Source organism: Oncorhynchus gorbuscha, linkage group LG04 (genome assembly GCF_021184085.1).
Source record: "Oncorhynchus gorbuscha isolate QuinsamMale2020 ecotype Even-year linkage group LG04, OgorEven_v1.0, whole genome shotgun sequence".
Taxonomy (NCBI): domain Eukaryota; kingdom Metazoa; phylum Chordata; class Actinopteri; order Salmoniformes; family Salmonidae; genus Oncorhynchus; species Oncorhynchus gorbuscha.
This window is the reverse complement of record NC_060176.1, coordinates 61461122-61485655: the sequence shown is the minus strand read 5'-3', so window position 1 is coordinate 61485655 and position 24534 is coordinate 61461122. Positions and strand designations below refer to the sequence as shown.

Here is a 24534-nt window from a genome sequence, read left to right as displayed (position 1 = left end):
AGGGACACTTAACCTCCACCACTGCTGTGGTGCCCATCCGACACTCCGGTGAGGTACCCAGGATCCCAGACCCTGTGACCCAAAGCCCTGACTACTGCACATCCATCCCTGTAGCCATTTTGAATGCCTTGATGCATATATATATTTTTCCTCGGTGTGACATTTCATTGACCGTGGATTTGGTTATCGGTTTTGTGCCCCACTTTACAGACAACGCCCCATCCAAAGACAGTGAACACCTTGAAATTAATTTGTTGTAAGAAATGTCCTATATAAATCAAGTTTGATTTGATTGATGACATTGCAGCTGTAGAATATTTAATAAACTGTCATTTTCACGAGGAGGATTGCAGTTTTTCCATAAACTTAATTGATAACTTAGGATTTTATCATTTGACATATTAATCATACAGTGGGAAGGATCCTATAAATCAAGACTGTGTGAAGGCATGTACCACTCAGGATAAATAAATACTGTGCCTTTAAAGATCTGTCTCTGGTCATGAAACTACAATACAGGCTGGATGTCTAAACAAAGTCCATTTTGAATATATATATTTTTTATTCATTCTCATCAATGACAGCATTCAAGTACTGAGTTATCACTCGTCAGTCTGGTATCTGGTTAATGATTATATAATTGATTAAGTGGCTCTTTCCTTTGTAGAATGTTGACCGCTGTATAGAAAACATTACTGCTATGATGCTCAAACTTAACTTAATAGCTAGACTCACTGACACAAACTTTATCCCTCATGCTGGCCCTGACCAAACGCAAACCTGTAAATTGCCCCTCTCCACTTGGCCAGACTTTTAGTGGTCTTCTCCACATGGCCAGACTTTTAGTGGTCTTCTCCACATGGCCAGACTTTTAGTGGTCTTCTCCCCTTTTAATGTTCTAATGCTCATCCATGAAAAATGCCATAAGGTCTGAAAGACACCAATGTCACATACTTTGCAAACAATTATCTAGGCTAAGTAAAACAAGCATTTGTTGATCTACTGCTCTGCTAACTAGCTAGCCAAAGTGTAGTTAGTGGCTAGCTAAAACAGAGAAAGGGGATGCAAATTCATGGCTTGGGCTAGAGATGACATGCAGTAGCTTTCTGCAGGAATGTGTAGTCTTGCTGAGGTCTTCTCTGTTGCTAATTAGCATTTAGATTTTTTGGAGAGTAAATTGAGGCCAATCTATTGAGAATATTCTACTTGTTCGATAGAGAATTGCATGGCATTCAAAACGTCCGCCCACGTAAATCTACACGAAACACAGACCTTATATGAAGTAGTTCTAAAATTCCCGATGCAAAAAATTAATGGGGAAAAAACGATTGGAACCATTACCGGGTTTTACCGCTAGGTTTTATGGGTAGTATGACGCGTCCACTGTGCCGGTCTATTTGGCGAAGCATTTATTTTTGTTGAAGCCCACATACCATGACTGAACAATCAGCACTACTTCTTCGAAAGCAATTGGCAGGTAAGCCAACGATTCAAAGAAAGAAATAACTCCTAAGCTAGCCTAGCTAACTTTCCATGGCCGGGCTTCCTCGACGGCAGTCATGATTGTTTGTTTACATTGCATTAGCGCGATCCAATTATCTCGGCTGTAAAACACATTCTAGATAATATTTTTCCGCTAATTTATCATACTTGTTAAGATGACTGAATTCAACTTCACTAGCCCCATCTAACGTTATGCATTGAACAAGTCTAAACTGGTGAACTAAGGTTAGCTATCATTAGCATTTTGTCTGTAAGTGAGAACGTCACCAGGCAGCGTTAGCTGGCTAATTTAGCTAGAAAAATCAACCTTTTGTTACTGATTCGAAGTATGGTGGAAATAACTAGCGTTATCTAGCCTTAGTCTAATTTTACACAAACCTCTGCTGTAAATCACAACCCTAGTTAGATATTTACATGATCTGGCTTGCTATAGGCTACTACCTAGCTGACAAGATAACAAAGGAATAATCAGCCCCATACCCATCTGTCAGTGATGGGAACATCACATAATTATTAGCCAGTTCACTGGTTCTGGCAATGGCCACACTGTAGCAAACTCCATGAGCTGTTAACAGCTAGCATATACAACAGGGATCCTCAATTAGATTCAGCAGCGGGCCGATTTTTGTTCTTGAGTGTATGTGGACACCCCTTCAAATTAGTGGATTCGGCTATTTCAGTCACACCCTTTGCTGACAGGTGAATAAAATCGAGCACACAGCCATGCAATCTCCATAGACAAACACTGGCAGTAGAATGGCAGAGCTCAGTGACTGTCAACGTGGCACCTAGAGCAGCACAGGTCAACTGTTGTAAATGACTTAAATGTAATGTAAATGTTGTGAAGTGGAAAGTCTAGGAGCAACAACGGCTCAGCCGCGAAGTGGTAGGTCACACAAGCTCAGAGAGCGGGACCGCTGAAGGGCGTAAAAATCATCTGTCCTCAGTTGCAACACTCACTACCGAGTTCCAAATTGCCTATGGAAGCAACATCAACACAATAACTGATTGTTGGGAGCTTCATGTAATGGGTTTCCATTGTTGAGCAACTGCACACAAGCCTAAGTTCACCATGCGCAATGTCAACAGCTCCCCGCCATTGGTCTCTGAATCAGTGGAAACGTGTTCTCTGTAGTGATGAATCACACTTCACCATCTGGCAGTCCAACAGACAAATCTGCATTTGGCAGATGCCAGGAGAACGCTACTTACCCCAATGCATAGTGGCGGAGTAATAATGGTCTGGGGCTGTTTTTCATAGTTCGGGCTAGGCCCCTTTGTTCCAGTGAAGGGAAATCTTAATGCTACAGCATACACTGACATTCTAGAAGATTCTGTGCTTCCAACTTTGGCAACAGTTTGGGGAAGGCCCTTTCCTGTTTCAGCATGACAATGCCCCCGTGCACAAAGCGAGGTCCATATAGAAATGGTTTGTTGAGATCGGAGTGGAAGAACTTGACTGGCTTGCACAGAGCCCTGACCTCAACCCCATCGAACATCTTTGGGATGAATTGGAACACTGACTGCGAGCCAGGCCTAATCGCCCAACATCAGTACCCGACCTCACTAATGCTCTGCTCTTGTGGCTGAATGGAAGCAAGTCCTTGCAGCAATGTTCCAACGTCTAGTGGAAATCCTTCCCAGAAGAGTGGAGACTGTTATATCACCAAAGGGGGGGACCAACTCCATATTAATGCCCATGATTTTGGAATGAGATGTTCAACAAGCAGATGTCCAAATACTTTTGGTCATGTAGTGTAATTACAAATAATTTGTAGAATGCAAATTGACAGCAAGTATCCCAAATAGATATATTTGACATAACCATGATCATTTCAAACCCTGCTTACATTTGTATACGATCACATATGTCTTTCTATTATGTGTGGGAATATTTGGAACTGATTTCCTAGTGTGTTTATTTTTTTTTTTTTGGGGGGGGGGGGGGGTGCTCAAATAAAACCAACTCAGGGGCACCAGTTGGGGATGCCTGATATACACGTTTTTAATTCAATTGTACACTAACCCCCTCCCTTTCTGTATTTTAGGAAACAGGTTTAACTTATCTTTTCTTAGACATCATGCACATTATTTCAGCCAATGGATAGTCATGTGCACCTGATGTGGGCAACATACAGGCCACTTTTTCAATTGGCACCACTGACAATAGGTACCTGTCACTCATTGTCTACACAGCATTCCACTTTTCTGTGTTTTTTTCTTAGTTTATTGCATTTTGTTACCTTGTGTCTTTCTATTTCAGAACTCAACAAGAACCCAGTGGAGGGCTTTTCAGCTGGCCTAATAGACGATGACGATATATACAAATGGGAGGTTGTCATCATAGGGCCACAAGACACCCTTTTGTAAGTTAAGACACAGGTTGCTATTCTGAAAGAGGAGGAGTACATATTTTAAATGTACTCTCAGATGGGGATGACTGCTTTGCTTTCTCTGTTCTCTCTATTACAGCGAAGGAGGTTTTTTTAAAGCATACCTGACCTTTCCCTATGATTATCCTCTACGGCCTCCCAAGTTGAAGTTCATCACTGAAATCTGGCATCCTAATGGTAAACACACTGTTAACACTTTGAGCCCTACTAAACCTAGCACTGTAATATTTTATAATCATTAGTGGGATTTATGTGTCTCCTACCATGTTTGCTAATGTATATAATGACTTTTCATCTCTTTCTTAGTGGCAAAGAATGGCGATGTATGTATCTCAATTCTGCATGAGCCAGGAGAGGACAAGTTTGGCTATGAGAAGCCAGAGGAACGTTGGCTTCCTATCCACACTGTAGAGACGATTATGATCAGTGTAATCTCCATGCTGGCCGACCCAAACAGTGAATCGCCTGCTAATGTGGATGCTGCGGTGAGTTGTAATAATACATGTATTTAACACAGACTGTGTGTTACAGTAGCCAAGTACGTCCAGAACCTGTGTCAAAGTGACAAGGACAACTGTGCTCTTGAGATTTTGAAATGGAGTTTGCGCTGGTCCCACAGAAAGAGTGGAGGGAGGATCCAAATGGTGAATTCAAGAGGAAGGTGGCTTGCTGTGTACGGAAAAGCCAGGAAATGGCATTTGACTAGAACCCAAACTCAATGGGTGAGTAAGCAACATACACCTAGAATCTGTGTTTCACCCAGTCTTGTTGCTATTGGAAGAAATGCAGTCAGTATTTTGTAATGTTCTGTTTTTCCTCTCTTCCATCCAGCTAAAGGACATGGGTTCAGAAGGAAAATAGTCCATTCAGCAAAAGGCTTCAGCACCCATTCTTTTGCCATTGAAGGGATTTGTTTGGTCAGACACTTTTTCTTTTCTTTCTTTTTTTCTGAGAGGTCTTTTGTTTTTCGTAAGAGGAATAAATTTGAGAAACCTACCAGTGAAAATCTCCCTCCATTTCCTAACTGGAATTCTAAATGTAAGTGAATTTATTTTGGAAAAATATAGATTAGATTTCAAGTTTAATAGTCACATGTACAGGGTTGCAATGATGTAAGATGTCACTACTGTAAATTAACATGCTTTTTTATCTGCTGCTTAACAGTTTTTCTACTTCGTATCAGGTTTCTTATGCAATTTGTTTGTTGTGCTTGAAGAATTTAAAAGACGTGAAAGTTATTCTCGTTATTAGGTTTTCACCAAGTGTCCCATCCACACAATCACCTTTACATAATGTCGGCCTGCCTGCCAAACCTTGTCAAACATGTTTTTGTCGTTCCACAGTCATTTGATCCCTCTTGCCTAATGTTAGTTCTACTCCCTCGTGGTGGTTTTTCTCTCCCTGGAGGGTTTGTAAGTGTGCTTGTTGACTGGGTCCTTTACCCAGATAATCACAATGTCTGCTACCAATCATGTCCCAGTCAAGTCTCTGAGGTCCTACTCACTCCGTTTTAATGAAACTTTCCGAACCAACCAAAAAGTTATGTTAAGACTTAAGCTATGATTATTCAGTGGATATACCGGTTTGCTGGCATCTGAATTTACCTCAATTTAAAAGGATTACACATTTGTTTTCAGGTTTTATGGATGTTTTATTTGTTCTTAGTCTAGTGTTACATGGGAGCTGTAAGTGACATAGAACCTGACTCTCTGAGGTTGTTTCTGAGTGATGGGTGGCACATTTGGCTTCTTGGTGCATGTGTATTTGATCAGATCTTGTACAATTCACAATTACCCCAATATTTATATTCTGATTTGTGTATTCAGATGTTACAATTACAAAAGCCTCAAACTAACGCAGTCTAATTTTTAGTTATGGGTGCAGCCTCTTCTGGACAACCTGTTTTTCTTTGCTCTAAGGACTATCAAAAGTCTCATGATAATAACTGCCATATACCATCTGTTTACTCTTGGTGAAACCAGGTGGTACATCACTGGGAGGTATGCAATTACACCATTCGTTAAAACAGTTCACAAAATGCAGAAGGCATCTAGAGTTGTTTTGTCTTATTATATGGGATTTTGCTGTTGGTTTGTTGATCAAATCAAATTGTCACATGCGCCGAATACAACCGGTGTAGACCTGAAATGCTTACTTACAAACCCTTAACCAACAATGCAGTTAAGAAAAAGTGTTAAAGTATTTACTAAAATAAACTGAAGTAAACAATAAATAAAAATAACAAATAATTAAAGAGCAACAATAAAATAAAAGTAGCGAGGTTATATACGGTTACAGAGTCAATGTGAGGGGGCACAGGTTAGTCGAGGTAATTGAGATAATATGTACATGTAGGTAGAGGTAAAATGACTATGCATAGATAATAAGCAGAGAGTAGCAGCAGCGTAAAAATGGGGGGGTTGCTGTCCAAGAGTCTTATGGCTTGGGGGTAGAAGCTGTTAAGAAGCCTTTTGGACCTAGACTTGGTGCTCCGGTACCGCTTGCCCTGCGGTAGCGAGAGAACAGTCTATGGCTAGGGTAGCTGGAGTCTTTGGCAATTTTTAGGGCCTTCCTCTGACACTGTCTGGTATAGAGGTCCTGGGTGGCAGGAAGCTTTGACCCTCTATATCGCTTTGTGGTTTGGGCCCGAGCAGTTGCCATACAAGGTGGTGTTGCTCTCGATGGTGCAGCTGTAGAACTTTTTGAGGATCTTAGGACCCATGCCAAATCTTTTCAGTCTCCTGAGGGGGAATAGGCATTGTCGTGCCCTCTTCACGACTGTCTTGGTGTGTTTGGACCATGACAGTTCATTGGTGATGTGGACACCAAGGAAGTGTCAACCTGCTCCACTACAGCCCTGTCGATGAGAATGGGGGCATGCTCGGTCCTCCTTTTCCTGTAGTCCACGATCATCTCCTTTGTATTGAACACGTTGAGGGAGAGGTTTTTGTCCTGGCACCAGACTGCCAGGTCTCTCACCTCCTCCCTGTAGGCTGTCTCATCATTGTCGGTGATCAGGCCTACCAATGTTGTGTCGTCGGCTAACTTAATGATGGTGTTGGAGTCGTACTTAGCCATGCAGTCATGGGTGAAAAGGGAGTACAGGAGGGGACTGAGCACGCACACCCCTGAGGGGTACCGTGTTGAGGATCACTGTGGCGGATGTGTTGTTACCTCCCCTTACCACCTAGGGGCTGCCTGTCAGAAAGTCCAGAATCCATTTGCAGAAGAGGTGTTTAGTCCTTAGCGTAGTGATGAGCTTTGAGGGCACTATGGTGTTGAACTGTAATCGATGAATAGCATTCTCCCATAGGTTATCCTTTTTGTCCAGGTGGGAAAGAGCAGTGTGGGGTGCAATAGTGCGTCATCTGGGAGTTTTTCCTAGCCACCGTTCTTCTACACCTGCATTGCTTGCTGTTTGGGGTTTTAGGCTGGGTTTCTGTACAGCACTTTGTAACGTCAGCTGATGTAAGAAGGGCTTTATAAATACATTTGATTGGTTGATCTGTTGGGGCGGTATGCACATTTGAGTGGTTCTAGGGTTTCTGGGATAATGGTGTTTATGTGAGCCACGACCAGCCTTTCAAAGCCCTTCATAACTACAGACGTGAGTGCTACGGGTCGGTTGTCATTTAGGCAGGTTAACTTGGTGTTCTTCGGCACAGGGATTATGGTGGTCTGCTTGAAACATGTTGGTATTACATACCTGGCCAGGGACAGGTTGAAAATGTCAGTAAAGATACCTGCCAGTTGGTCAGCGCAAGCTCGCAGTACACGTCCTGGTAATCCATCTGACCCTGCGGCCTTGTGAATGCTGACCTGTTTAATGGTCTTACGCACATCGGCTACGAAGAGTGTGATCACACAGTCATCCGGAACAGCTGGTACTCTCATGCATGCTTCAGTGTTGCTTGCCTCAAAGTGTGCATAAAAGTTATTTAGCTTGTCTGGTAGACTTGTTTCACGGCTGTGCTTCCCTTTTGTAGTCCATAGTAGTTTGCAAGCCCTGCCACATCCAACGAGCGTCGGAGCCGGTGTAGTACGATTCGATCTTAGTCCTGTATGGACACTTTGCCTGTTTGATGGTTCGTCGGAGTGCACAGCGGGATTTCTTACAAGTGTCCGGGTTAGAGTCCCGCTCCTTGAATGTGGTAGCCTTTAGCTCAGTGTGAATGTTGCCTGTAATCCATGACTTCTGATTGGGGTATGTACGTACGGTCGCCGTGGGAATGACATAATCGATGCATTTATTGATTTAGCCAGTGACTGATGTGGTGATGTGGCTCACGCCACCGGAAGAATCCCGGAAATGGTCAGATTTGCTAAATGGAGGGCGAGTCAGAGCTTTGTGCGTGTCTCTGTGTGTGGAATAAAGTTGTTCCAGAGGTTTTTTTCCCTCTGGTTGCACATTTGATATGCTGGTAGAAATGAGGTAAAACAGATTTAAGTTTCCCTGCATTAAAGTCCGCGGCCACTAGGGGCGCCACCACTGGATGAGCATTTTCTTGTTTGCTTATGGCCTAATACAGCTCGTTGAGAGCAGTCTTAGTGCCAGCATCAGTTTTTGGTGGTAAATAGGCAGCTACGAAAAATATAGATTAAAATTATCTTCGTAAATAGTGCGGTCTACAGCTTATCATGAGATACTCTACCTCAGGGGAGCAAAACCTCAAGACTTCATTAATATTAGATCTCATGTACCAGCTGTTCTTGACAAATAGACACAGACCGCTACACCTTCTCTAACCCGGAGGCAGCTGTTCTATCTTGCAAATGCACAGAAAACCCAGACAGCTGTATGTTTTCCATGTCCTCGTTGATATGTGAAAAGGAATGAAAATTCCAAGTAATCTGGAATCAAGTGTTATTGTGAATTAATATGGACAATTATGGTGCATGTTGATTTTAAGATTATGCACAACAATCAATGTTTAAATTGTGGTGGGGGGCTTTGCCATAGGCTTGATAATCCTACTTTGCTTTGATAGTGTTCTTTTCATTAGAGCCACCATAAAACCTACACCAAATCATCATCATCAATGTCATAGCCTTGACCAATACTTAAACTAACAACTAATGACACATACAATCATGTTTGCAGGTTTACTTGCTAACAAATTAGCTATGCTGGGATTGCATACAAATGCAGATATTCATGTGATTGGATGTGACAAATGATGTAAAATGTATGGTACTGTGTAGGCTTTATGACTCATAAATGACCTTTTTCCTCTTGTTTTGCTAACATGACCACCTCAGACTGTTAATCACTGTATTTACAAAAGAGACTCAGTGCATTTAAAACATTGAAGCAATACACTCAGATAATCTCAATGGTGTTTATCCAAGTAATCCTGATATCTCACCTTATCCCTCGTTTGTTGTTTTTACCACTTTGTTTATCCAATGTGTATTTGACATGAGCTCAATAAAATGTATTAACTGTCATACTCTTGGTCTTTTTGTATTTTTGTTTGACCTATTTAGTTGTATTTATCTAGTGATGGTCTAATCGGATGGCAAGATTACTTTATATAACCTCTTGTCAAGGCTGCGCTGAATCCGCCCAAAGGATTGAAATTCTCTCCTGGTCATGCGACCATGGCTCTGTAAGCTTGATACTTGTAACTACTAATATTAAAATTGACCTTGATTTGTTACAGTGACCAGGAGAGAATGTCAGTACAAAGTAATGAAAAACAGGTTACATTTGTCTGATTAAAACGCAGTGGTAGCTGCATTTTAGCAACAAGGTAGGCTTACAAAAATAGCAAATTTTATGCTTCTGTAATGAATGGTAATTAATTTAATTTATATGTATAGACCTGTTTTTAATTACTTATTTGAACTTTTGTAATATTGCCTTCAATGTTGATCTCAGTTCAAGTTTCTATTATTTCATTGTTCTAGGTCTGCAGAGTCCAATAACATGTAGAATCATAGATATGGGTATGTATAGCCTACTGGTTGTTCAACTTATGCATTGCATGTTTGCATTGTCTGAAACTATAGGGTGTTTTGTGTGTCAAATGCAGTGTGAAACCGAGACCTGAAATGCAATAGCCTGCATGTGGTGTATTAGACGCCACAAGCCAGGAGGTAGGCCATATATTTTCTAGTTGTTGTTTGTGGCATATCGAAATGTTAATATGGTGAATAAATCTAACACTTGATGATTGAGCTAATAGCCTACCCATTAACATGTTACTCCTTCAAAAATGAAAACAAACCTTGTGATTCATTCAGATCAAGGCTTCATTAACACACCCATCTACAGTGGATTCGGAAAGTATTCAGATCCCTTGACTTTCTCCACATTTTGTTACGTTACAGGCTTATTCTAAAATTGATTAAATTGTTTTTCTCCCTTGTCTACACACAACACCCCATAATGACAAAGCCAAAACAGGCTTTTAGACATTTTTGCAAGTTAATTAAAAATATATATATATATATACAGTGGGGAGAACAAGTATTTGATACACTGATGATTTTGCAGGTTTTCCTACTAACAAAGCATGTAGAGGTCTGTAATTGTATCATAGGTACACTTCAACTGTGAGAGACGGAATCTAAAACAAAAATCCAGAAAATCACATTATATGATTTCTAAGTAATTAATTTGCATTCGTCAGTGTATCAAATAGGGAGGAGGTGAGGGCCCTCGGCGTGTGGTGTCAGGAAAATAACATCACACTCAACGTCAAAACTAAAGAGATGATTGTGGACTTCAGGAAACAGCAGAGGGAGCACCCCCCTATCCACATCGATGGGACAGTAGTGGAGAGGGTAGTAAGTTTTAAGTTCCTCGGCGTACACATCACAGACAAACTGAATCAGTACAGGTGCATCAAAGCAGGGACCGAGAGTGAAAAACAGCTTCTACCTCAAGGCCATCCGACTGTTAAACAGCCACCACTAACATTGAGTGGCTGCTGCCAACACACTGACCCTATCCAGCCACTTTAATAATGGGAATTGATGGAAATTGATGTAAAATATATCACTAGCCACTTTAAACAATGCTACTTAATATAATGTTTACATACACTACACTATTCATCTCATATGTATATGTATATACTGTACTCTATATCATCTACTGCATCTTTATGTATCACTAGCCACTTTAAACTATGCCACTTTGTTTACATACCCTACATTACTCATCTCATATGTATATACTGTACTCTATACCATCTACTGCATCTTGCCTATGCTGTTCTGTACCATCACTCATTCTTATCTTTATGTACATATTCCTTATCCCTTTACACTTGTGTGTATAAGGTAGTAGTTGTGGAATTGTTAGGTTAGATTACTCGTTGGTTATTACTGCAGTGTCGGAACTAGAAGCACAAGCATTTCGCTACACTCGCAGTAACATCTGCTAACCATGTGTATGTGACAAATACATTTGATTTACTTGTTCCCCCCACTGTATATATACACACACAGTTGAAGTCGGAAGTTTACATACACTTAGGTTGGAGTCATTAAAACTCGTTTTTAACAAACTATAGTTTTGGCATGTCGATTAGGACATCTACTTTGTGCATGACACAAGTCATTTTTCCAACAATTGTTTACAGACAGATCATTTCACTTATAATTCACTATCACAATTCCAGTGGGTCAGAAGTTTACATACACTAAACTGACTGTGCCTTTAAACAGCTTGGAAAATTCCAGAAAATGATGTCATGGCTGTAGAAGCTTCTGATAGGCTAATTAACATAATTTGAGTCAATTGGAGGTGTACCTGTGAATATATTTCAAGGCCTACCTTCAAACTCAGTGCCTTTGCTTGACATAATGGGAAAATCAAAAGAAATCAGCCAAGACCTCAGAAAAAAGTGTAGACCACAAGTCTCGATCATTCTTGGAAGCAATTTCCAAACTCCTGAAGGTACCACGTTCATCTGTACAAACAATTGTACGCAAGTATAAACACCATGGGACCACGCAGCCGTCATACCGCTCAGGAAGGAGACGTGTTCTTTCTCCTAGAGATGAACGTACTTTAGTGTAAAAGTGCATATCAATCCCAGAACAACAGCAAAGGACCTTGTGAAGATGCTGGAGGAAACGGGTACAAAAGTATCTATATCCACAGTAAAACAAGTCCTATATCGACATAGCCTGAAAGGCCACTTGGCAAGGAAAAAGCCACTGCTCCAAAACCGCCATAAAAAAAGCCAGACTATGGTTTGCAACTGCACATGGGGACAAAGATCATACTTTTTAGAGAAATGTCCTCTGGTCTGATAAAACAAAAATAGAACTGTTTGGCCATAATGACCATCGTTATGTTTGGAGGAAAAGGGGGAGGCTTGCAAGCCGAAGAACACCATCCCAATCGTGAAGCACGGGTGGCAGCATCATGTTGTGGGGGTGCTTTGCTGCAGGAGGGTGTGGTGCACTTCACAAAATAGATGGCATCGCGAGGTAGGAAAAGTATGTGGATATATTGAAGCAACATCTCAAGACAACAGTCAGGAAGTTAAAGCTTGGTTGCAAATGGGTCTTCCAAATGGACAATGACCCCATGTAACGGCGTTCGTCTGTAGAAAGAGAGTCGGACCAAAATGCGGAGTGGTGGTTACTCATGTTCTTTAATGAAAGTGAACGAGACATGAAAATAACTTTAATATTACAAAACAACAAACGGAACGAGAACCTATACAGCCTGTCTGGTGAACAACTACACAGAGACAGGAACAATCACCTACGAAAACACTCACAGAATATGGCTGCCTAAATATGATTCCCAATCAGAGACAACGAGAATCACCTGACTGATTCAGGAGACACCTGAAACCCCACCTCTTTAAGGAATACCTAGGATAGGATAAAGTAATCCTTCTCACCCCCCCCCCCCCCCTTAAAATATTTAGATGCACTATTGTAAAGTGGCTGTTCCACTGGATGTCATAAGGTGAATGCACCAATTTGTAAGTCGCTCTGGATAAGAGCGTCTGCTAAATGACTTAAATGTAAATGTAGTGTAAATGAGAACCGCCTCAGGCAGCCATAGACTACGTCGACGCCCCACAAAACCCCAAGACAAAAAAACACACCACAATAACCCATGTCACACCCTGGCCTGACCAAATATATAAAGAAAAATATATAATATATTTATATAAATATATAAAGAAAACACAAAATACTAAGACCAAGGCGTGACAGAACCCCCTCCTAAGTTGCGGACTCCCGGACGCACCTCAAAACCATAGGGAGGGTCCGGGTGGGCGTCTGTCCATGGTGGCGGCTCGGGACGTGGACCCCACTCCATAAATGTCATAGTTCCTCCCCCTCGCGTCCTGGGATAATCCACCCTCGCCGCCGACCATGGCCTAATAGTCCTCACCCAGAACCCCAGTGGACTGAGGGGCAGCTCGGGACTGAGGGGCAGCTCGGGACTGAGGGGAAGCCCGGGACTGAGGGGAAGCCCGGGACTGAGAGGAAGCCCGGGACTGAGAGGAAGCCCGGGACGGAGAGGAAGCCCAGTACTGAGAGGAAGCCCAGTACTGAGAGGAAGCTCAGGCAGGTAGTAGTTGGCTCCGGCAGATCCTGGCTGGCTGGCGGATCTGGAAGAGTCTGGTTGACTGGCAGATCTGGAAGAATCTGGTTGACTGGAAGAATCTGGTTGACTGGCAGATCTGGAAGATCATGGCTGACTGGTGGATCTAGCTGCTCTGGCTGCTCCATGCAGACTGGCAGCTCTGGCTGCTCCATGTAGACTGGCAGCTCTGGTTGCTCCATGCAGACTGGCAGCTTTGTGCAGACTGGCAGCTCTGGCTGCTCCATGCAAACTGGCAGCTCTGGCTGCTCCATGCAAACTGGCAGCTTTGGCTGCTCCATGAAGACTGGCAGCTTTGTGCAGACTGGCAGCTCTGGCTGCTCCATGCAAACTGGCAGCTCTGGCTGCTCCATACAGACTGGCAGCTCTGGCTACTCCATGCAGACTGGCAGCTCTGGCTGCTCCATGCAGACTGGCAGCTCTGGCTGCTCCATGCAGACTGGCAGCTCTAGCTGCTCCATGCAGTCTGACAGCTCAGGCTGCTCCATGCAGACTGGCAGCTCAGGCTGCGCTGAACAGGCAGGAGGCTCCGGCAGCGCTGTAGAGGATGAAGGCTATGAAAGCGCTGAACAGGCGGGAGACTCCGGCAGCACAGGAGAGGAGGAAATAGCTGGCTGCGCTGAACAGGCGGGAGGCTCCGACAGCGCTAGAGAGAAGGAAGGCTCTGGCTGCGCTAAACAGGCGGGAGACTCCGGCAGCGCTAAACAGGTGGGAGACTCCGACAGCACTGGAGAGGAGAAAGGCTCTGGCTGCGCTGAACAGGCGAGGCACACTGAAGGCCTGGTGCGTGGTGCTGGCACAGGTGGAACTGGATAGAGAACACGCACAGGAAGCCTGGTGCGGGGAACTGCCACGGGAGGACTGGTGTGTGGAGGTGGCACTGGATAGACCGGACCGTGCAGGCACACTGGAGCTCTTGAGCACCGAGCCTGCCCAACCTTACCTGGCTCGATGCCCACTCTAGAGCTGGTATGTACCGCAACGGGCTATGCACCCGCACTGGAGACACCGTGCGCTCCATAGCATAACACGGTGCCTGCCCGGTCTCTCTAGTCCCCTGGTAAGCACAGGGAGTTTGCGCAGGTCTCCTACCTGGCATAGCCATACTCCCTGTAAGCCCCCCCAATACATTTTTGGGACTGACTCTCAGGCTTCCATCCGCTTCGTCGTGCTGCCTCTTCATACCAGCGCATCTCCGCTTTTTACCGCCTCCAGTTCTTCTTTGGTGCGTCGATATTCACCAGGCTGTGCCCAGGGTCCTTTTCCATCCAATATCTGCGCCCAAGTCCAGAAGTCCTTTGATCGCTGCTCCTCACGATTAACAGGGGGAGTTGGCTCAGGTCTGAACCCTGACTCTGCCACACTCTCCCTGAGTCCCCCCCCCCCCAATACATTTTTGGGGCTGACTTTCGGCTTTCCTTGCCAACCATGTTCCCTCGTAACGTCGGCTCCTCTCTCCGGCTGCCTCTGCTCTCCTAAGTGCCTCCACCTGTTCCCATGGGAGGCGATCTCTTCCAGCCAGTATCTCCTCCCAAGTGTAACAACCCTTGCCATCCAAAACGTCTTCCCATGTCCATTCCTCCTTTCGCTGCTTCTGCTCTCGCTGTTGCCTGTTACCACGCCGCTCGGTCCAGGTGTGGTGGGTGATTCTGTAACGGCGTTCGTCTGTAGAAAGAGAGTCGGACCAAAATGCGGCGTGGTGGTTACTCATGTTCTTTAATGAAAGTGAACGAGACATGAAAATAACTTAAATATTACAAAACAACAAACGGAACGAGAAAACCTATACAGCCTGTCTGGTGAACAACTACACAGAGACAGGAACAATCACCCACGAAAACACTCACAGAATATGGCTGCCTAAATATGGTTCCCAATCAGAGACAACGAGAATCACCTGACTCTGATTGAGAACCGCCTCAGGCAGCCATAGACTATGTCGACGCCCCACAAAACCCCAAGACAAAAAACACACCACAATAACCCCTGTCACACCCTGGCCTGACCAAATATATAAAGAAAACACAAAATACTAAGACCAAGGCATGACACCCCAAGCATACTTCCAAAGTTGTGGCAAAATGACTTAAGGACAACAAAGTCAAGCTATAAGAGTGACCATCACAAAGCCCTGACCTCAATAACATAGAAAATTTGTGGGCAGAACTGAAAAAGCGTGTGCGAGCAAGGAGGCCAACAAACCTGACTCAGTTACACAAGCTTTGTCAGGAGGAATGGGCCAAAATTCAGCTTATGGAAGGCTACTCGACATGTTTGGCCCAAGTTAATCAATTTAAAGGCAATGCTACCAAATATTAATTGAGTGTATGTAAACTTCTGACCCACTGGGAATGTGATGAAAGAAATAAAAACTGAAATAAATCATTCTCTCTACTCTTATATTTTACATTCTTAAAATAAAGTGGTGATCCTAACTGGCCTAAGACAGGGAATTTTCACTCTGATTAAATGTCAGGAATTGTGAAAAACTGAGTTTAAATGTATTTGGCTAAGGTGTATGTAAGTGCCGCTGCAAAGCTATTTTCAGGTCTCTCCAGAGATGTTTGATTGGGTTCTTGTCCAGGCTCTAGCTGGGCCACTCTAGGATATTCAGAGACTTGTCCCGATGCCACTCTTGCATTGTCTTGGCTGTGTTCTTAGGGTTGTTGTCCTGTTGGAAGGTGAACCTTCGCCCCAGTCTGAGGTCCTGAGAGCTCTGGAGAAGGTTTTTCGTTAAGGATCTCTCTGTACTTTGCTCCATTCATCTTTCCCTCAATCCTAACTAGTCTCTTAGTCCCTGCCTCTGAAACCATCCCCACAACATGATGCTGCCACCACCATGCAACACCGTAGGGATGGTGCCAGGTTTCCTCCAGACTTGAGGCTTGGCATTCAGGCCAAAGAGTTCAATCTTGGTTTCATCAGAACAGATGTAACGGATGTGAAACGGCTAGCTTAGTTAGCGGTGTGCGCTAAGTAGCGTTTCAATCGGTGACGTCACTTGCTCTGAGACCTTGAAGTAGTAGTTCCCCTTGCTCTGCAAGGGCTGCGGCTTTTGTGGAGCGATGGGTAACGATGCTTCGTGGGTGACTGTTGTTGATGTGTGCAGAAGGTCCCTGGTTCATGCCCGGGTATGGGCGAGGGGACGGACGTAAAGTGATTCTGTTACACAGAGAATCTCGTTTCTCATGATCTGAGAGTCTTTTAGGTGCCTTTTGGCAAACTCCAAGCGGGCTGTTGTGCCTTTTAGTGAGGAGTAGCTTCCGTCTGTCCAGTCTACCATAAAGGCCTGATTGGTGGAGTGCTGCAGAGATGGTTGTCCTTCTGGAATGTTCTCCCATCTCAACAGAGAAAATCTGGAGCTTGGGTTCTTGGTCACTTCCCTGACCAAGGCCCTTCTCCCCTGATTGCTCAGTCTGGCCGGGTGGCCAGCTCTAGAAATCATCTTAGTGGTTCCAAACTTATTCCATTTAAGAATGATGGAAACCACTGTGTTCTTGGGGACCTTCAATGCTCCACATTTTTTGTTACCCTTCCCCAGATCTGTGCCTCGACACAATCCTGTGGCGAAGCTCTACAGACAATTACATCGACTTATGGCTTGGTTTTTGCTCTAACATGCACTGTCAACTGTGGAACCTTATATTGACAGGTGTGTGCCTTTCCAAATCATGTCCTTTCTATTGAACTGACCACAGGTGGACTCCAATCAAGTTGCAGAAACATCTCAAGGATGATCAATGGAAACAGGATGCACCTGAGCTCAATTTCGAAGTCTCATAGCAACGGGTCTGAATACTTAAGTAAATAAGCTATTTCTGTTTTTGATTTTAAATACATTTTCAACAATTTCTAAAAACCTGTTTTTGCTTTGTCATTATGGAGTATTGTGTGTAGATTGATGAGGAATTGTTTTATTTAATACATTTTAGTATATGGCTGTAATGTAACAAAATGTGGAAAAAGAGAAGGGTTCTGAATACTTCCCGAATGCACTGTATATGACAGACACTGAGCATGTGTATAAGGAACTAAACGCCAGGGTGGAGACGCACAGGACAGCACATTTCAAGGTCTCTGACAACCAGCAGGTGAAAACCACACTAAGTCCACGGTGACTGCATAATTACTACAGGTAACATGTCCGCAAGTTATTTGCCATATACCATAATTAATATATTTCTCAATTTAAATGTGGTGTTATACTAAATATTATAATCATGTTCCAGCGTCCAACCCTCACAACTGGACAAAACCTTTATCTCTCCACCATTGCAAATGTCTACAGCACCGACCACGTGAGAAGACTGATGAGGCAACACTATCTGTATGTGCTGCTGTAACCGATTTGAAATAGCTAGCTAGTTAGCGGTGGTATGTTCTAATAGTGTTTCAAGGACCGTGGCTTTTGTGGAGTGATGGGTAAGGATTCTTCGTGGGTGTCAGTTGTTGATGTGTGCAGAGGGTCCCTGGTTCAAGCCCAGGTTGGGGCAAGGAGAGGGACGGAAGCTATACTGTTACACTGCACAGGTGTATTTCGCCAGGTGTGTTGTAACTGTATTTACTTTAGAATTAAATATGGACCAACTATTGCCCATCTTTCATTAAATATTTCCCCCCTACATCATAGCTCTTTGGATGGAATCAGAAATACTACTGGATATCCGCTACTTAAAGCTCATGTTCAAGATGGACATTGAGCAAGATTCTGGATCTAGGATCAAGCCATATGGACAGAGGAAGGGCACCACAGTGCACTCTAAAGTTATCCTCTCAAAGATTGCCAAGTCACAGTGCAGAGTTAGAAGATGGTATTTTAAGTAATTGTATTTAAGCCAGTTAAACATTTAATTAATCTGACAATGTATTGAGCTGTAGTATAATATTGAACATTTCAAAATACTTTCATACTGCTTATTGGTAAATTAATTTCTGTCTGCCTGTAAACTGTGTACAGGGTTGGGGAGTAACAGATTACAAAAAAACAACCTGTAATCTGTTACGTTACCAGCTGAAATATTGTAATCAGATTACAGATACTTTTGAAGAACTAGGTGATTACTTTTAAATTCAGAAAGGATGTTAATGAGAGAAAAAAATACATTGATACCTTTTTAGTTCTTCTCGATAACATTAAGTTCAGCACTAGGCGGCAGGGTAGCCTAGTGATTAGAGTGTTGGACTAGTAACCGAAAGGTTGCAAGTTCAAATCCCCAAGCTGACAAGGTACAAATCTGTTGTTCTGTCCCTGAACAGGCAGTTAACCCACTGTTCCTAGGCTGTCATTGAAAATAAGAATTTGTTCTAAACTGACTTGCCTAGTTAAATAATGGTAAAAAAGGGCACACTTTTAAGTTTGTTCCACCTGAGCGAGTCTGACCACATATCAAATACCGCTATGATGATACACAATGCAGTTGATGGTTCCTTTTGGCTTCTTCGAATGCCTTTTAAGGGAAAAGTCATCCAAAAGTACTGAGTTTGGGTAATCCATAAATGACGTTACTGATTACAATTTAGACAGTTTGGGTAATCCATAAATGACGTTACTGATTACAATTTAGACAGTTTGGGTAATCCATAAATGACGTTACTGATTACAATTTAGACAGTTTGGGTAATCCATAAATGATGTTACTGATTACAATTTAGACAGTTTGGGTAATCCATAAATGACGTTACTGATTACAATTTAGACAGTTTGGGTAATCCATAAATGACGTTACTGATTACAATTTAGACAGTTTGGGTAATCCATAAATGACGTTACTGATTACAATTTAGACAGTTTGGGTAATCCATAAATGACGTTACTGATTACAATTTAGACAGTTTGGGTAATCCATAAATGACGTTACTGATTACAATTTAGACAGTTTGGGTAATCCATAAATGACGTTACTGATTACAATTTAGACAGTTTGGGTAATCCATAAATGACGTTACTGATTACAATTTAGACAGTTTGGGTAATCCATAAATGATGTTACTGATTACAATTTAGACAGTGGATTACATTTAGAAATGAACCTTATCAACCTTCTCTGTGTATAAGCACTATCACATACAGTAGTTTATTAGCCATGTAAATACTACAGGCTACATTTAATATCTCTTCATTATTTATATGTGATTACGGTTAATTGTAATGAATTGTTTATAACTCTAAATTTTCAGTTTAAGAGTTAAGTAATGGTATGAGTTTGAGCATTTTCTTATCTCTGGGCTACCTGCTGTTTTGAAGCTGATGGAAAAGACTTTGAGATCTGGTATCAGCCTAACTAGCACGCAACATCAGCACCATAGAAATAAGAATGAATTTTGTTGCACACTTATGCTTGTCTATATTCCAAAAGCTAATATAACTGATCTCAGAAATATTCATTTTTATACCATGGCATTGTTGAATATTCCTTTCTGATTGGCTTGAAGGGCATTCCAACATCACTATTCTGGACGGTTCTGACTTAGAATATGTGGACAACTACAAATACCTAGGTGTCTGGTTAGACTGTAAACTCTCCTTCCAGACTCATATCAAACATCTCCAATTCAAAGTTAAATCTAGAATTGGCTTCCTATTTCGCAACAAAGCATCCTTCAGGCAATGCTGCCAAACAGACCCTTGTAAAAGTGACCCTCCTACCGATCCTCGACTTCGGCGATGTCATTTGCAAAATAGCCTCCAATACCCTACTCAATAAATTGGATGCAGTCTATCACAGTGCCATCCGCTTAGGGGCCAATACATATTTATTCAGCCTAATGAGGTTGAAGAGGCATGACATTGGTCAAATTTGCCCTGTCACCTAATGTACATTGCTGTCTAGCAGAGTAGCAGAACGTTGTGATACACCATGACCTGTTATTTTCATGTGTGGTGAATGATCAAACTTTGAGACATCAGTTAATGATGAACATTAGTTGTCTCCAAACATGCATGTGTTTAATATATTAACCTCTTCTCTAGGGATTTCTGTAATTTTCTTAATCACATGGTCTACAGGGGTCTGCCCACTTTGACGCTGCATGAAAGTAAGTATCCTGGTCCTTGTGATTATACCTCTTTTTACTTAGATCCTAAATAAGGTCCAGAGTTTTTCCCGGTCTGTTCACATGATTGGAGAAATCTCAGTGCCCTGATTACAGGTATGCTGATGCTGTGCTCTGCTGTCTGTCAGGCCTGTGTCCTTCAGTGTGGAAGATATGGTGCTGGAGGTCAGTGTGGTGTTGGCTACTTTTGTCCACCCAGAGAGCAGGACCCCTCCCAGGCTACAGAGGCCCAGGCTCCTGCTGCACTAAGGTACCCATCACCATACAGTAATTACACCACCACCAATAGGGGAGGTTCTGTATTTGGTGCATCATTGTGTAATACACAACATCACCAGTATCACTTACTGCTCTTAATCTGCTTCTATCTGCATCGTCTATTATGTCGTCACCAGGGCAACCATAAGGGTAAATTAAATGATGTTTTATGTAGAAGTGGCCAAGTTATTTCAAATAGACATTGGCCAAATTATTTCAAATAGATAGGGAAGCCCTTGTTAGGGAGCATGTTGTGGAAAAATGGAGGACATTTTGTCCTAGGGAGAAGCAGTTTCTCAATAGCATATAAAAAAGCAAACAGCCGTAAATAGCCTTAAAGCGCTTGTCCAATCATGTGACAGTCACAGTAGAGTATATTTGAATCCTAGAACTAGCTGTGCCAGTGATGTCATCCTTATTGGAGGCAGTTTGCCATTGTGTGTTTTTTTTGGTGCCTCAGTGGGTGTTGTGTTACAGAACAGTGTCGTGGTAGTTTAACAGAGCCTGGCTATCTGGGGCAAGGACGTGCTGGCTGGGTTAGAGGCCTGACAGACTGACAGGCTGTAATCCCTACATCCCCTACAGTCACTAACCTGTTACGTTGCTGTGGCGATGATGTCACTCAGTGTGGCTCTCTTTGCCCGCCTCTATCTATTTCTCTTAATTGTCTGCTCTGAGCTGCCTGAGGTGGATTTTGCACCCGTCCTAGTCAGACCATGTTGACCATGTAGTTAACGCCTGTCAGGGCTCCCTCTCTCTCCCCAAGCTTAAACATGTCCTGTGTTATGTACCCACAGCTTTCAAATGAATTGTACATATAGTTCTGGCCAAATATAGTGACACTTTTGCACTTTTCTTAGATAATTCCCTATTTCTCTTAAAATAAGCTGAAACTGAAAAACACTTTTGGTCTCCACACCTTGTTATTGGATTTTCAACATTGCAGAACCAATTTTATTTTGTAAACTTAAGTTTACAATTTATTTTTTAAATTTTAAATGAAGACAAATGGCATAGACACCCTGGAGCTAGTACTTGGTTGCACAGCCTTTGGCCAAGATAACTGCAGACAAATGTTTCCTGTAACCATAAACGATCTTGCTGCACCTTTCTACTGGTAATTTGGCCCACTCTCCAGCAGCATACTGCTCTAATTCTTCAATGTTTGACGGGTTCCCTCCACCAACTGCTGTTTTCAGATCTCGCCATAGGTTTTAATTGGGATTCAGATCTGGACTCTTTGCTGGCCACTCCAGAACAGTCCAACGTTTCTTTTTTAACCATTCCTGGGTGCTTTTTGATGTGTGTTTGGGGTCGTTGTCCTGCTGGAATACCCACAACCTTCAACGGAGACCCAGTTTTTGGACACTGGGTTGAGCATTGGACTCCAGAACACACAAATATCTCCTGATTTCATGATGCCTTGCGCACTTCAAGGTCCCCAGTACCAAAGGTGGCAAAGAAACCCCACAGCATTGTCAAACCTCACCCGTGTTAGATTGTAGGAAGGGTGTTCTTTTCATTGATTGGTTCATTTGGTCGCTGTGCATGAAAATTGGCAAGCCACCCCGGGTCCTCTCCAAATACTACCACTGCATCATCGAGAGCGTCCTGTCCAGTTGTATTACGGTCTAGTAAGGGAATTACTCCATCCACGACCGCAAGGCCCTCCAGCGGAGGGTGAAAACGGCCCAGTACATCACCGGGCCCGTGTTTCCCACCCATCCAGGACATCCACCATACATTGCACGCTATCTCATCTAACTTCTATTGGGTATCTACTGTATGTCTATTAGAATACAGTAGACCTATTGCTTTAGTTTGTTGACTATCACAAATGTAGTTAGTTCATTTATATTGATTTAAGACTGACAGGCATAATCTGTTTTAAATCTTAAACTGTATATAAAGATAGGCAGGTCACTAGAGGGAAATGCTAAAGGCAGACTTCGAGTAATGGTCCTTATATGCTCTCGGGTGTGGAAGTTCTGCACAGCTTCCAGAGGGTGAGGCAGATGCTGGTCCCCCCTGGCCCAGGGGTTTCCCTCTGCAGGCAAGTTGCTAGTATCCAGCCAGGGAAGCCCAGTGTTCAGTGGAGCAGCCTTCATGAAAGAAGATTTTGACAGTCAGAACACCACATTACACACACAGAGGTCTTGGCATCACAACTCCTGCTTCCTCCAAGGTCAACTGTTCTGCCTGCGGCTATGGAATCCTGACCTGTTCACTGGACGTGCTACCTGTCCCAGACCTATTATTTGACCATGCTGGTCATTTATGAACATTTGAACATCTTGGCCATGTTCTGTTATAATCTCCACCCGGCACTGGCCACCCCTCATAGCTTGGTTCCTCTCTAGGTTTCTTCCTAGGTTTTGGCCTTTCTAGGGAGTTTTTCCTAGCCAACGTGCTTCATCACCTGCATTGCTTGCTGTTTGGGGTTTTAGGCTGGGTTTCTGTACAGCACTTTGAGATATCAACTGATGTACAAAGGGCTAAATGCTATATGAATTTGATTCGATTAAATAGAAATGTTCCCCAAAGATAAATTAGAACAGAGTTTGAACTTTGGTGGACCTCCGCTTGTGCCCTCAAGCCACTGTGTTCTGGTATTTTGGCAGGCTCTGACTGGTACTATACTTTGGTAAGTGCCAAATTATGGATAATGCCTTACTTCAACCTTTAAATTAGAAAGACATTTGCAATAATGTCTCACCATGTGAGGTGTGATTGCCCTCAGACAGACAGGATGAATTGTGATGGATGCAAGGTGTCTGGCGGGTTGCACAGCCTTAATATTCCCAGCAATTTTACCTTAGAACTGCCAGACCATACTGCTGACAATATGTTGAAAACGGTTTTACAGCTTGGTGATTGTTTTTCTCATACACGTAGTCTGCTCAGCTGTCTATTAGCAATGAATTGTGTTTTGGTTCCTTAGGTTCGCTCCCTCCTCTTTGGGGCCTTGTCCTGTGACCAGGGTGATGGTTGTACCTTTGTGCTGCCCAGTCTGGTGTGTTCCAGTGATACAGAAGATGGGGGGATATGACAGTGTCAGTGGTGCACTGTAAGTTACCATAGAACAATGAACCAGCCAATAACTATTTTTGTACCCTGCAATTTTTTTCAGCAGACCATATTTTGTCTTTTTCCATTGTGTAGTGTCTTGACTTTACTTTCATTAATCTGATGATTGTTATTTATTTAATCAATTAACTATGTTTAATTGTTACCCAATTAAATGAATCATGTAACAATTAACTCATTAGGATATGGGGCACCATGGAAGAGGTTATTTAAAGAATTACCATCTCCTGAATTAAACTCTAAAGAGCTTTAACTATCACATCAATCTTCTACTGTTGTTCACTATGGAAGATGGCCAGCCATGTCGGTGGTTCCCATTGGTGATGAGGGCAGCTAACCAGCCGCACCAGTGATTGTCTGGGAGACAAGCCTCTTGCCCACGCCTCGTGCCGATTGCTCAGGGTTCAGGACTCAGACCCCTTCACATGAACAGCTGCAACCCGGCAATGTTCCGGTCCAAAGGAAGGTGAGTTTATTTTGTCACCTTGTGTTGAGGTTCAAAGTTCCAACCATTTCAAATGTGTAGCCCCCGTTTCCTGGTCTCTGAGATTCTGCGTTTAAACCACTTTAGACTTGGCTGCAACTCCCCGTCTTTCTTGTTGTAATGTTATTTTTGTGGCAATCCTTTTATGCACTCTGGCCGAAGTGGACGGT

The 24534-nt window shown here is 43.0% G+C and overlaps 1 protein-coding gene across 3 annotated transcripts; it reads left to right on the top strand.

Moving 5' to 3' along the window:
* Positions 1-1353: 1353 nt before the first annotated feature.
* Positions 1354-23823, top strand: LOC124034417 (ubiquitin-conjugating enzyme E2 G1-like). 3 transcript variants are annotated; one of them, XR_006838570.1, is made up of 8 exons: positions 1379-1477; positions 3552-3673; positions 3767-3869; positions 3976-4073; positions 4203-4381; positions 4516-4618; positions 4728-4934; positions 23735-23823. XR_006838570.1 is itself a non-coding variant. In XM_046347607.1 (7 exons), exons 2-6 carry the CDS (start codon positions 3604-3606, stop codon positions 4600-4602), a joined length of 537 nt encoding a protein of 178 aa, XP_046203563.1. In that variant the 5' UTR covers positions 1379-1477; positions 3552-3603; the 3' UTR covers positions 4603-4618; positions 4728-6117. The 3 variants fall into 3 exon arrangements, 2 of the variants coding, with proteins under 2 accessions (XP_046203564.1, XP_046203563.1); XM_046347607.1 differs by lacking the exon at positions 23735-23823 and having other exon boundaries at positions 4728-6117; XM_046347608.1 differs by lacking the exons at positions 3552-3673; positions 23735-23823 and having other exon boundaries at positions 1354-1477; positions 4728-6117.
* The last annotated feature ends 711 nt before the right edge of the window (positions 23824-24534 follow it).